Below are 15,483 nucleotides of genomic sequence, written 5' to 3'. Positions count from 1 at the left end.
TATATTTATTACATGACTTGCTTATATTCTAATGTACAATGCGGTCTGTTATTTTCTTGATAACAGACCGTTGCTAAGTATAACACACCGTTGCCATGCATAGCAGAGCGTTGCCATGGACGCAGTTCTGTTCCCTCTGGAGGAGAGCTATCAATAAATCCGCTAGAAGAAGATTGGCGTCGGGGTCCTGATCACCCGTCGTTGTTGTATTCGCTATAACAACGCTCTACGTGATCATCACTCTGCGTGATCCCTTCCGCTGATCGCTGTCTGATTCTGTGAATGAATGCCCGCATTGCATCTTGGGACATCGGCTTTGAATGCGCCCAGCTCGGCTCATATCGTAGCCTACTGTTCTGTCTTATTTACTGTAATATTTCACCGGTAATAAGACCGAAATAATATTATTAAAATAAAGAAATGCATACCATGATAACAGCTAAATACATGTTGAAAGATGTAGCGTTATAGTTTAAAAAATATCAATAAACAACAAAGCAATCCAGCTTCCCTGGCCGAAATAGACCGAAATAATAACATTAAAAGAAATACATATAAACCGTGATAAGATCTGGTGAATAAATGTGGATTAAAACAGCGATTATTGGGCTAAAAATACCAATAATATCAAAGCTGTATCCAGCTTCTCTGCTGCAGCCCGACTGGCAGAAAGTTTCGTGCTGTGATTACGTAAGATGCTTCTCATTGAAATACATTAGTATAAAAAACGTGACCCCAACACGTAAATCTTCAAAATAATGTGAGGGTATCACGTTCTAATAGATTTAATTTCGTAATGCCATCACGAACTGACGTGAGACTGGATTGTTCTGAACCATAGAGTGCAAAGTACAAAAGCTGCAGCACCAAAGCAACAATGGCTAATTCTTAAAATTGTTGTTGATCAAAGAAAGTTCAATAGAGGTGTATACCACGAAGCGAGATTAGTGAGTTAGTGAGGTATGTTGTGCCTTAAGCCAGAGTCTTCAATGTCACGAAGATGGCTCTCTAATCACTCCTTTTTCTTTATTGACTTCCACATCTCAGCCTGACCTCTCAGCTACCGGCCATAGCTCCTGGCTCCCTGTTGCCACTCCTACCCTTTCCATCTGTAAGCTCTTATTGGCTCCCAGTGTCACAGTTTGATGAAAGCTGGTATGGGCTCAAGTGCAAGAGAGGCGAGCTTTAATAAAATACAGTTTAATCCAAAGAAATCCAAAAGTGCTAGTAATACAAAATACTGGAAGATAACACTAGGAGCCAGGAACAAAAGCAGTAAATCCAAATGACAGGGAAAAACCAGGAACACTAGGAAAGTGAACACTACAAACAAAACATCTAAACACAAGAAATAAGACCAGACAAAGGCGGCACACAGACTAAATACACAGGCAGAGATGGGAAGTAACGAAGTACAAATACTTCGTTACTGTACTTAAGTAGATTTTTCAGATATTTCTACTTTACTTTACTATTTTTTTTTGTGGCGACTTTTTACTTTTACTCCTTACATTTTAACACGAATATCGGTACTTTCTACTCCTTACATTTTAAAAATTGGCTCGTTACTTTAGTTTTGTACAAGAGGTCGTAATGTCGGAGAATAAGCGGACAGCCGCGCCTCCACATGGCCGAGCGCTCACCACACAGAAAAAAGTGAGAAAAAGAAAGAGAGACTGCTGTCCGGGAGGATAATCAGTTGAGATGGTGTGTGTGCGTCCTTGAGAACTGTAAGTCGTATAACTTATGTTGTCAGTTCATTTAAGCCTGTTGTTGTATTGGTCTGTAGTTCCTGCACAGTTAAAGTAGGTTAGCTAGTGATTTAGTTGTTTGTGTTCTTCACCTGTTAGCTAGGTTTCACGTTGCTACACGCAACGTCATTCCCAAGCATCAAAAGAGAGAAGTTGTCCGTGTTTTACAGACACACCTGGGGGGCGAAGTTTGAAACCAGCATCAGCTTTAAATACGGTCCTAATCTAGTCCTCACTAGGAAGTTTCAAATAATTTCACTGGAGTTACCGTTATTATTTTTCACATGATCAATATCGAATTCAATCTAATTGGATGGGAATATACTGTAGGCTACGTTGCATGTAACGCACCATTACAAGACGACTCGACAGATTCGGCCGCATTCTGCATTCATTTGCGGCAAATAATTGCAGCTTGATGGCTGTAACGTTAGCACTAGCAGTATGGACGGCGACATGATTGAAAATGAAGAAAACAGAGATCCCAGAGATTAGGCAGACAAGCAGCAAGACGTTCCCAATCATCCCTGGCCTTATCTGAGAGAGATGTTTGAGATAGGCTAGGAGGCGTCAAGTATGACTCCTGGCCAATGTGCTGTGTAACTCTAAAAGTATGGGGAACTTCTTAATTAATCTATGTTTAGTAATTCATATTGTATCCTTTATTTTCTTTCTATATTTGAGCACACACACATACATGTAGATTCCTTTAAATGTTAAGACTATTAAAAAAGAGAAACTGGATCTGTGAATTCTCACAGAATCACAATTGAATTCATATCTTGCTACTTATTCAGAATCTTATTAAGCTGGAGTCCCAGTCTCTGTCACAATAATCATATATGTGATGTTTGGCAGACATCCATTTAAAATGTAGACAATGGCATATAAAGAGCCTGGTTTTTATGTCCACTGAAGTTTCTCATCTTACACTCTAGTAACGTGTGTGGTCCAGGTAGCTTTGCATAAGAAGTGGTTGTCATTCGCAAGGCTACTTTTACTTTTATACTTTAAGTACATTTCAAAGCCTGTACTTTGTTACTTTTACTTAAGTAAAGAAGTTAAATCAGTACTTTTACTTTTAGAGTATTTTTTAACACAAGTATCTGTACTTCTACTTAAGTACGGGAAGTGAGTACTTTTGCCATCTCTGTACACAGGGCAGCAGTGGTTGTATCGAAAGAAGAGTGACATAAGGGCAAAAAAAACATGTAAAACACATCTCGGTGGGGCAGACAATCACAAATGTGGGAAAACTCACAAGGCAGGAAGACAAACAAGACATGACACATGGGAAGTACAACTGCATCCAAGCAAAGTGGTTTCATCAAAGTGTAATCATTTATTTTCTTAAATTCAGCAGACGCTTATACTCTTATAAACTATATCTACAGACATACGACTGCCTTGATGCTGTGCTATGTGACCTCATCCTTCATAATGGGATGTGTGTCATGGTTTGATGTTCACAGTATTTGCTTTTATGCTAAATAATGTTAGCAATGTTTGTCTTAAAGCTAGCAAATCCAAACATCAGATCATCTCATTCTAGACAGGCTAGAATAAATGAAGAAGTGCTGATTGAAAAGTTGTCATTTAATATGTATTTATCCTGGGTAACTTCCTGAAAGACAATGTTGATGCACATCCGTTATCAGTGTTTAGGCCCTGTCCACACGAACACAGGTACTTTCAAAACCGTGGCTTTTTCTTTACGGTTAGGCCGTTCGTCCGAAACCAAACCTTTTTGAAAACTCCTGCCAGGGTGAAGATTTTCAGAAACTCCGGTTGCATTGGTGTCGTGTAGCCAGTGAAAACGGTGATTTTTGCTTGTGATGTCGGAGTGCGCACTCTGTCTCCTTCGTTTGACATCAGATTGTGCGCTGCCATCACCTTTGTTTACATGAGACAAATCTCTGCAATGGCAGACGTAGCTAAGATATTGCTGCTAATAACTGTGCTAACAGGGCTTGTTAAATATATAACAGATACATGAACACAGTTCTCCCATTATATTGCGGAACAGAGGTGCTTTTGACTACACTCCCACGACACAGAACTCGCCACCATCGTCGCCGGTTTTGGATGAGACGGACTAGACCTGGTTGGACCTCCAGGGGAACTTCAGGCTTCTGATTGGCCAACATTGCTTAACGGTTATATCAACACCTGTTGGTTTGGCATGCTCTTGACGGCACTTGATAGCGTGTTTTTACGTTTTCATGTGGACGGATGTTTTTTAAACCTTGCTTATGTGGACGACTTCACAGTTCCTACCCTCCCCCCCCCCCCTTAGTGCCATGAATTGTCTGGGTAAGCTGGCAACTACTTAACCTCCATGCTAAAGACGATAGCTTAGCTAACTAGTTCTTTACAAACCATTGGAAGGATTATTCTCCATGCCTGTTTATATAGTGCTGGAAAGTAATAGAGACGAGTCATTGTTCATTTGCGTTGGGTGTGATGTCTGTGCTGTCACATTCACATTAACATCACAAGGTGTTTAGTATCTAAATAAAGCTAAGATAGACTAAACTTGTTAACTAATATTTTAAATTATACATACAAGCATATTGCTTGTGTGACTCTGCCAGAGCTGCCATTTTGTATAGTGGGCGTAACACTTCTGTGATGCAACACTGGTCCTTCCCACCATGGAGACCGGACTCTTGATTTGCCTCTCCTGCTGCTACGGAGTTAGCAGTGGTGTTTGCTAGGTGTGCTGATTAACATTTGCTAGAGACCGGTAGTCCTTAGCCACTAATCGTAGGCGCTAACTCACTCCGTTGTAAGATACGTTCATATGTCAAATGTTTTCCTGTTTAAGGAACAGTTAGGGTTAGGGGTAAGGGCATTTGTAGGAACTTTTTTTCTTATTTAACTCATCAATATATTTACTTTAATAGCCTATCTTCAACTTACTCATGTGGACACATAGGTTCTGCAATCATGCGCAACAAAATAAAACATGCAAGAATAAAATCCCCCCCTTTTCAATACCACAGATAGTGCCACTTAGCCAGGCCAACCAAAACACTTATTTATGAACTTCAATAAAAAATAAAAAATAAAAAAAAACTCAAAATAAAATAGCACAACATGGTGCAAATTTCCAGGCAGGGAAGGAGGCAACCCCTGGTCTATTTACTGAAATGAACAGTAGGCTGTGGAGATGTTCATTCTGTTTCTGTCTGTGAAAATATGGTTCACGCTGCTAAATCCCCTTTTACACCCGGCGGTTGACACTGGGAGTGTGAAGACAGTGGTGAGCACTATGACTCCATGACTTTCTGTAAATGGCTTGCCTCTGTAATGTGTTTCACAGCATTATGAACCAGAATTATGTCACTGATTTACAAAAAAACCCTTTCACAAAACGTTCGTTAGAAGAAAAAAAAAGGATAAAGGATCTCGAACCGGACCAACCCGATTTCCAAATCCAGCAGCAGGCAAGTGACAGAGGAGGAAGCTACATCCGGGGCTTCACCGCTCTTGTTTTGCAAAATGGAGTTGGCTGGCTGCAATGTTAGCAATGCCTTTTTTTGCTTTCTATTATTTATTAAGTGTCGGCACTGGGGTTTTGTGGACAAGAACAGGGGTAAGAGAACTAAAACATATCTCTGGAAAATGCAAACGTCATGAAAGTAGCCGCAGCCATCTTGATAATAGTATGAAGCTAACAATTTTTGGCAGAATTAGCATTGCTGACCAACTAGATGAAGGCTACAGGATTGGCATTAAAAGGCACAACGAAGAGGTGACAAAAAAATCAACCCATACTGTCCAGAATATGGTGGATTTTCTTGCCTCTCTCGATGGAGCTTTGAAAGAGCACCTGGACAGCGCCACTGTATTTAAGGGAATGTAAAAACTATACAGAATGAGCTACTGGACTGTATGTTGTCTGTTACAAGAGAAAAAAAGTGAAGTGACGACAGAGCTCAGTCTCATCTACAGCAAGGAAGAATTCAAAGCCTGCTGTGGTGCTGTGGAGCTATTCCAGCTGTTTATGGAGAATAATCTTGAAGAAGTCTTTTCCAAAAAAAAAAAAAACTCTCCTGAAAGTTGTCATAACCACACCCAAAGCTGAGAGGTGCTTCTCAACCTAGAAAGAATAAAAACTTTTCTCAGAAACACCATGACCCAGGAGAGGCTGAATGAACTGGCCATGCTGTCCATGGAAGAGAGACTTGTTACTGAGATGACTGACTTTAATCAGAGAGTCATTTAGAAATTTGTTGGCCAGAAGGAAAGGAGAGCAACATTTATGTTCAAGTAGTTAACATGCGGACTTCCGGTATGGCACAGAGCTGATCAGCTGCATCTTTTTTCACTCCACTACAAACTTGAATTTAACCCTGAAAAAGTTCACCGTTGATTTTTAAGTGCCAGGTAGGGCAAGTTTATTTTATCGGCTTCCTTTACTCAGAATGCTTCCTAAAAAAAATCACCCAAAAAAAGCAGACTCTGCAACTGAAAATTTAGAGTCTGAGGAAGACATCTTGCTAGCTGCAAGTGCTATACAGGCTAATACTCGTGGGGAAGAAGGAACAGAGATGATGACCGCGGGAAGCGATAGGGTTAGCTCGGAGGATATTCTCAAGGCCATCAAAGACATGAATGCAGAATTTTCGGCTAAATTCGAAAGTGTACTGCTTGCAGTAAACAGTGTAAAGGAGGAAATCAAAGAATGCACCGGGCGAATTTCACAGGCGGAGACACACATTTCTGGAGCTGAAGACGACATCACAGCACTACAGGCAACTACAGCTGCTCTTGAAAAAGAGGTTCACGCGCTCACTTTTAAAGTAGTTGACCTAGAAGACCGCAGCAAGAGAAATAACTTAAGGTTGGTGCGTCTTCCCGAAGGCGCCGAGGGAAGCGACGCTTGCTCTTTCCTCGAGTGGTGGCTTCCAGATGCTCTAGAGTTGGAGCCGCAGCGCTCCCCCTTGGTAATAGAGAGTCACCCATACATGCATACACACTTTTTTTCTTTTCCATCTATCTACTTTGTTTCATCTATCTACATCAAACCGAATAATAACCCATCCAAACTAGACTTACTAGACTTTTTTTTATTAGACTTACTTGTACATGATTTCATCTCTTCCCTGCAGCTGTTCCATAAATTAACTCCTTTGGTTGTGATGCAGTGATATTTAGCATTTCTTTTGAAATACAAAAGTTCCTCTTAAGTGATGTTTACTCTCTCTCATTTGAACCAACCCTTGGATAATGTTCGATAGTTGTTAATGATTTACTTAGTACATGATTTGTGCAGTTTTAAAGTCAAAAGCATCTTTGAATTTTAGTGCTTTTAGTTTGACGAAAATTGGTTTAGTTGGTGCTCTATAAGTGGTTTTATTTACAATTCTTAAAGCTCTCTTTTGAAGGATGAATATAGATTCAGTGTTTGTTTTGTTTCCCCACACTTCCAAACACTAAGTAATGTATGGCAGGATGAAGGAACAATACAACATGTACACCGATCGTTGGTTTAATAGGTTTTTGGTTTTATACAGTATCGCAATTGATTTGGATATTTTGGCCTTAATATGATGTATATGTGGCTTCCAACGCCCAGAAATTTAAGTTATTTTACTTTTTCTATTTCAATGTCATTTATAAGATTTTTGTGTAAATTTGTTTTTTTTATTCCAAAAAAATATAAATTTTGTTTTACTTAAGTTCAGTGTTTTATTTGCATCAAACCATCTCTTCATCTTCATTAATCTTCCACTGTATCCAAGAGTTGTTCCAGATTTTCCCCAGAAGAGATTAAATTAGTGTCATCAGCAAATAAAATGGTTTTCAGTGCTTTTGATACCTCACCTACATTATTTATGTAAGTTAAATAACAACGCTGACCCTGGGGGACCCCACAGGTGATTTTATTTAACTTTGATTTGAAGTTCTGCAATTCAACATATTGATGTTGATTATGTAAGTAGCTATTTAACCAAGAAAGTGCAGTCCCCCTAATTCCATATTTGTGTAATATCATTATCAATAAATTGCCGTCTACTGTATCAAATGCCTTCTTAAGTCCAAGAATATCCTCACTGCATATTTGTTATGTTCTATTGCTGTTATTTCTTCTACAAATTGAATAAGTGCATGTGAAGTTGTCCTATTAGCCCTTAAACCATATTGCTGATCACACAGTATATTGTGTTTAGTAATGAAGTTGTCGAGCCTAGAGAGAATATTTTTTTCTAGTATTTTTGAGAACTGGGAGAGCAGTGAAACAGGTATGTAGTTTGAACGTGTATGTTTATCACCAGCCTTGTATATTGGTATCACCTTTGCCATTTCATTTTATCTGGAAAAACTTTTCAGAGATTGATTAAATACATGTACTAGAGGTTTAACATTACAACCAATAATACTTCATACACGCCAATACAATTCCAGTCTGTGGACTTTTTACTCTTAAATGTTTTAACAATCTTGATAATTTCTTTTTCATTAGTTCCCTTAACAAACATAGATTCATTAACATTTACATTCTTGCTTAGCACATCATTATACTGCCAGTCTTTGTAAACTCCTCAGCTAAATCTGGACAAACTCCAAGAAAAAAAATCATTAAATTAATTTGCAGCTAAGGTCATATCCTTAACTGCTGAATTGTTTTTAGTCAGAAAATAGTCTCCTGTTTTGCCTTTTTTGTTCTTGATAATTTAATTCAACACCTTCCATCTGTTTCTTATATTATTTCTGTTGTCCTCCAGTAGTTTACTGTAATAATTATGTTTATTGCTTCTCATATTGCTTTTTATATCTTTACATTTGTTTTCTGCTTCTTTTGTTCTCTTCTTTAAAAATTCTTTATATAATAAATTTCTTTTCTTACATGCATTTAATATACTGTTAGTTATCCACGGTTTTTCATCAGATTTCTGTTTTACTTCTTTTTTTTTTACCAGAGGACAGTTTTTATTTTCATAAAGTGATGTTACAACAGTGAAAAATCATAAACACAATTAAACATTAACCTTGTAATAAAACCAAGAAAAGATGCACTGTATCAGGTTTTAGCACAATTGCTATTTTCCACCCATGGTTACTGGTAGATAAAACAATAAATAATGTATATAATCCAATGCAAATGAAATACAAAACACCAGATTATAGAATTCTACAAACATTAACAATTCATGACCTAATCACGATAATTCGCAAATATGTGCAAAGGAGCAGCAATAAAATTATCATGGACTACTGTCCATAGGACTATAATTTTGCTGTGGTTCCTAGTGAATACATATAATAAATGTTCATATGTCCAGAGACCAGTTCTCCTTCTGCTTCAGTTATACTAACTGGCTTCAAGTCCCCTGAAAAATATAAATTATGATACAGAACTACAAAACTAGCTCATAATTATTAATATATTAATTATACTAATATGATAATATTGTTTCATTGGTATAAATTACAATATTCAAATATGTAAATAGGCCAGCCTACAAGAATTTGGAACTATAGGAATACAGTTGGACATATCAAAAACCAAATAGTTTTTTTTTCTGGCTTTGCTGGTTTTTAAAATATTAAAACCTAGATCTACAACAGTGCATTCAAGAGTTTTGGTCATTTATCTAGGTATATGCAATTCAAAATAATAAAGAATTGAATGACTAGTTGATTGCCCTGAGGCCGGAAGACACCGTGCTGCAGTTTCTTCAGCATCAATTTAATATTTATCTACTCCATCTATTTGAATAGTCAAGGTGTGAAAGGGGACTTTCACACCTGCCTAATTTAGTTTGGTTGAAAACTGGATTACTTGCAATTTTGGGAAAGAACATCAGACCTGAAATGTTTCATTTTAAGCCAAAGCAGCAGAAAAAGGAGGCTGATCGGCTCTATGTACAATTTACTGATAAGCATGGAAAGTGTGAAATACATTATTACAAAGTATATAGAAGACCTAGGGGTTGACGTTAAAGATAAATGGAAAGAAAGCTTGTCAATAACATACAAATAATAACTACTATGACTGTGACTAATACAGTTTAAGATAATGACAAGAATCTTATATACTAGAGATAAAATAAGCAAGTTTGATAACACATCATCAGATATTTGTTTAAAATATAACCTATATGGTGACTCCCTTATGCATGCCTTTTGGTACTGCAAAGGAATTAAAGGAGAACTCCAGCCAATTTTTACGGTAATCTTGATAACTATAAATATTCGAGACATGTCGATAGAAAAAAACGAGCCAAATCAGTGCTAGCAACACGGAGCTGTTGCAGCTAATGGTCATAACCACTACAGTGCTCAATTACCTATTTTTGAGGTGGAAATAAACTAAAAATGTTGCCGTGGAGGACATCCACCAAACCAGCGGGCGCTCGTTGGATTGTTGTCGGCCGTGTCAAGCAAGGAGGGTGGGGAGGAAGGAAAAGCAAGGACGCGGCCGGGCCTGAAATCCGATCCGAAAATTTGCCGGAGTTCTCGTATAAGAAGATTTGGTTATCTAAGTATACCAACAGAAAAATCATTGTCAAAAAGGCCCAAATGTATCCCAAATATCTCAACAGTGACGCCATTCTTCTCTGTAGAACGGTCATAGACCGTAGTTATCTTTCTTTTTCACTTTACTCTTTGTTCTCGCTCCTATTTCCGGGAGTGAACTCTCTTTTCGACTATATACTGTTTGTGTGATGGACCTGCCTTCCCATTGGTTGAAAAACGTCAAAACAGTCTTGCAAAGCATCATGGGAGATTTATACTAGACTGTTGCAGCCGGTAGCACATAGCTGGCGGCAAAAATGACGGAAAATTGATAAATTACGGACATCGAGTGGATAAGTCTTGGATGTAATCTTTTTTTGATTTATTGCTGAACAACTCCGAAAAGAGGCACAAGTTCCAGGCTGGATAGAAAACCTTCTGTAAAGGCTACAAAGACAATGAAGACACCCCCGTGATGGCTAGCTTGTTAGCTTCTAGCTGGAAAAAACGGTAATAAGATCGATAAAAGTTTCATTAAATAATCTAAATATTAATCGGAGGTGCCGTGTGACGTCGTGGACGATGCCGTAGGGCTCTGAGGGCGAAAAAATTATAATTTATTAAATTAATCAAATTTGAACATATGTGTCAGTGGCTTGTTGATCTTTACATTGTTAGTTAATTTCCTATCCTGGCCTGGGACACATCTTCATACGGTTTGATAAAGTACTTACAAGTAACAACTTATCATTGCACTTACAATAACGAGCATAGCTGTCCTCAATTTACGTCATCATGTACGTCTCATCTCCGGTTTTTCCTGTATCCAGTGTGTGTGTGTGTGTGTGTGTGTGTGTGCGCGTGTCAGTAGCGGGGGGAACTGTATGAGCAGCAACCCCGCCCGCTGCAGAGAGCTAACAGGATTGAAACAGCAGCAGCTTTCAGCTACTTTAGAGTGAAAAAACATTACAGCGTACATTAATGTTAAAATGTATACAGGTTGGAACGACAGTCTGAAATGTTTTGCACGGTCTTTCACTGTACGTTTTGTTGTTAATGCGAGATGTTCAAGTCACACACGTCTCGTCTTCATATCAGAAACAAGGAAATGAATTTCGCGGCATACGTGTTACACCGTTCTCACTCCTGATTGGTCTGTGGCTCTTAGAGTACGCCTCAGAATTACATACTAATGCAAAGAGTGGCATGTGGGACTGCTGGAATTGGTTGAAGTCGCTGGAAACTCTGGTTATTGGTCAGATTTGCGGAAAAGTTGCGGTGATTGGTCAAATTGAGAGTCACACCAAATTGATTTGTCATTGGTTGAATTTGTGTTAATTGTTCCGATCGCGACATCGCGAAATCCTGGAGGGACTGAAATGTGTGGCCAATTATGTGACTTGTGTTGCTGCATTTTGCTTCGTTTCACCAACTCATCAGCTGATTCAGACCAGAGCAAACTGTGTGGTGTGAAAAGGAACTGAAACAGCTGAAAAATGCTACAATGTATATTTTTTTGCCCTTTTGACCAAATTAGCCCAACTACAGAAGTGAAAGCACCCTTAGATTTAAATTCTTTGCAGTGGGTCAAAAAACAGTGCTTCATCCACGGTAACCACTGTGACACTGTTGACCATTGGACACCTTAAAAGTTTTGATAAATATCCTCTTCTCCATAAATGTCCAAAGTTTCTTCACCAAATGGCTCGGTCACATTTTCATAGTCTTCTTCTTCTTCTTCTTCTTCTTCTTCTTCTTCTTCTTCTTCTCTGTTTTCCTCTTTGCTGAAACAGACCTCGTTGGTCTTTATAATACTTGCCTTACTGTGCGAGCACAGACATTGAATTTGGACGAGTGCTCCAGTGTGCTTGGCTCGTCGTCTTCTCTTGCAGACCAGACAGACCACCACCAACACTAGCAGGAGCAACAGCAGACCCCCAGCAACTACTGAAGAGACCAGTGGCAACAAATGCACTAGGAGAGACACACACATTCAACAGTTAATCCTAAATTATTATAATCCTAATGTCCATTTCTTTATACATGGGGATTAACAATCTGATATATCTACACACTAACTGCTAGCTTGTCCGAGAAGACCCTTTTTTCTTTCCGTTTGTGTTATGCCGACCCTACACCAAACGACTTTTCAAGTGTTTTCGACCGTTTCCAATATCGGAATGATATCCTGAGAGTCTTGCTAGAGTTGGGGCGTTCCATCATCTCAATTGTTTGGTGTCAGGTGGTCAAAAAACTCACAAAAGTTTTAAGCCTTGGTAGTGAACAACATTGTCAACAACCAATGGGTGCGCACAGTGCGCTCCCTCCAGCACCAAACAGGAAGCAGCAAACAGCTACAGCCAGTGTTGTTTATGGTTGCTATAGCGCAAAGTTTTTCAACCTTTCTGAAGCGAGTCATCCAACCGGAGTTTTAACGGCGGATAAACGCGGACCTTGTGTAGTCTAGCAATTTGTGACCCTGCAAGATCCCCAGTTGTTAACATTCGATGTGGGATATTGTCTTTAGATGTGAGATGGTGTCAGACTTTAGTATTTTCAAAGTCTGTTAAAAGTCTTCTAGTGTATGGTAGACATTACTTTTAAAACACAGGACTTTAAAACATGAGACCGGGTTCAAGTCCCGTTTGAATATTTTTTTTTTACTTTACAGAACAAGCTGAGCTACGTCACATTCAGCGTCACATGCATAACCGGAAGTAAAGTTACTTGATTTTAACCCAAACCACAATGTTGTTCCTAAACCTAACTAAATAGTTTTGGTGGCTAAACATAACCAAACTGTGACCATCCTTAAAACCATGACCATTACGTTCTCTGTTTTAGATATGAGGATGGAAAATGCTCTTGTGTGTCGTATTTGAGGGTAGAAATAAACTACCTATTTCATCATATGGTGTGAAGGACTTGCAAATTTGGTTTTGTCCATGAATGCATCTTAATGCATTGGCCTAGTCTCGCATTGCCAGGCCTATCTCCACAGCGCTGTGGAGTAAGGTCTGGCTACACCACACATACATTCTGGTATACTAGAAAAAAACAACAAAATTTCTTAAAAACTTGCCATTTTCAGCATGTAGTTTGCTAACTCGAGATCTGTTGTTTCCTGGAGCAAAGGGACTTTGAGAATGGAAACACACAAAGAGTGGAAAGCGAGAGACATCTGGCGCAATGACAGGCAGTTATCCCGAAATGTACTTCCGTTGATCCAGACTACTATAACAGTAACATGGCTGGTACATGTACAATCATGCAGCTCATTATTTCTCTATCTGCTCTGGCTTTCTGGAAATAAGCCATATTTAATTTAATTTCTTTAATTTTTTTTAACCTTTATTTATCCAGGTAAGTCGATTGAGAACACATTCACACACATTCATACCTGGAAGCTCCCCAGTACAACCACAGCCTAACCTGCTGGCCACTGAGCAGCTCCAATGGAGAGGTTGGGGTTAAAGGCCTTGCTCAAGGGCACCTCAGTGGTGGTAATGAGGTAGGGACAAGCCCTGCTCTTTCACTTTCCCCACCCAGATTTTATCCTGTCAGTCTAGGGATTGAACCGACGACCTCCCCCCATATACAGGAAGTAGTCTATGTATCATTTAAATATTGTTGATAAAACATTGCAAAATTTAGTTCAATTATTTTTTGTTCATTCCACTTACTTTTAATGACGACTCTAATAGTTGCTGTCTGTGTAGAAGTGAATCTTCTCGAGGACAGTGTGACTTCATACACACAGCTGTAGTTGCCCTGTTGTTCATACTCAGCCACCAGGAAGGAAAAGGAGGCTGACTGGTTGACTGCTGGCTCTGTGTTGGTGAGGTTTGAACCAGAGAAGATGAGATGGAAAACACCTCCAGGATAATGGGAGGAAGTGGAGCAGGTGAAGACAAAGCTGAAACCCCTGGTGATCTGTGCACCTTCAGGGCCCCAGACCAGCCCTCTGTTAGGAGATGTTAGGGAGATGTTGGGCTGCTGCAGCGGCACTAAAGTAAGAGGAAAAGTACAAAAGGGACAAGAGATAATATTAGGAGAATATCAAATTAACATAGATCAAGATGGCAAAGGTGGGCAAAGGTTTTGGCATGTTGACCCTTTATACACAAAAATGTTTTTTTTATGAAAACGGAATGCACACCCTGCACGCTGTTATTGGCGGCGGTTACACACCAGTGGCGATTTCTTTAAGACTGCAAGGGAAGCTCCGCTTCCCCTAAAATGTCTGAAATTTAATGGTCAAATATGTACTATTGTGTTAACATTTCATTGACTAAAATGCTTTAGAATACGTTCATCTCGAAGACGAGTTGGTTCAGAATTAGTATCACCTCTGAAAAGCCACTCCATTATTCACAGAGTTTTGGAAAACTTTTCTGCAGCTCGTGAGGGGGGAGGGGAGAACGCTATATATGCGTGTGCCTGAGCAGTGATTGACAGGCAGATAGACCACCCCTGTGGCCCTGATTGGAGAAAATCGACCGGGAGCGGTGGAATTTTGCCAATGGCACTACAGGCTGTAGGAGGTGCCAGAGGAGCTGTCTTTTTTTTTTTACATAATTCATGTAGTTCTACTGGAACATAGGGTCAGTTTCAGCAAATATGACAGAAATTTCGTTTTATAAGACTTACCTACTGCATCTTTAATATAAATAAATGGACCATTTTTATGATGTAGGCCAAAAATGAGCTTCCCCTCTTTGAATGACCAGCAGCCGCCACTGTTACACACCCATGTGTGTGTGTATGTATACAGGTTGTGTGAAAGGGAGAGGGATGAAGGAATTTTTTTTGCAGTATGCTGAGAGGTTGCCCTTTTGTTGGCTTAATGTTTTTTGCCTCAGTGTAATTTTATTTATTTATTATTTGTATTTCTCTGGATTCAGTGTGTGCCATTTGTTTGAGTATGTATTTGTTGTTTTGTTAATAATCACCACCGGTTTTGCACTCAAGTTTTCTGTCCAGCTTCCTCAAAACATCGTTTCATCGGCCTTTGCATGAGGTGGTGGTGTGACTTGTTTGAATTTGGTCAGACTGATCTCAGACAGAGTTTCAGGCAAAGGAGCTGCAGAAATGGGCAGTATGAGAAACATGTTTTTTTAACATCAAAGAATGTAAACCTATTTTAGTAGACCCCAAGAGTACAAATATGGCGCTGAAAAGAAGTAGTATAGTAGGCTATCTATATGCAAATTAAAATGTGTATATACACATAATTTTCTACTGACCCCTAACCCATAATCTG

The 15,483-nt window shown here is 39.1% G+C and overlaps 1 protein-coding gene across 1 annotated transcript in view; it reads right to left on the bottom strand.

Moving 5' to 3' along the window:
• LOC120575287 (deleted in malignant brain tumors 1 protein-like) overlaps window positions 1-15,483 on the bottom strand; it is a 40,864-nt gene that overhangs the window by 6,611 nt on the left and 18,770 nt on the right. The window contains exon 8 of the mRNA XM_039826007.1: window positions 13,904-14,227. Coding sequence (XP_039681941.1) covers window positions 13,904-14,227 — 324 coding nt within the window. The remainder of the gene's footprint in view (window positions 1-13,903; window positions 14,228-15,483) is intronic.

Source organism: Perca fluviatilis, chromosome 15, assembly GCF_010015445.1.
Source record: "Perca fluviatilis chromosome 15, GENO_Pfluv_1.0, whole genome shotgun sequence".
NCBI lineage: Eukaryota > Metazoa > Chordata > Actinopteri > Perciformes > Percidae > Perca > Perca fluviatilis.
Note: the sequence above shows the minus strand (reverse complement) of the source record. Positions and strands in the feature narration are given on the sequence as shown.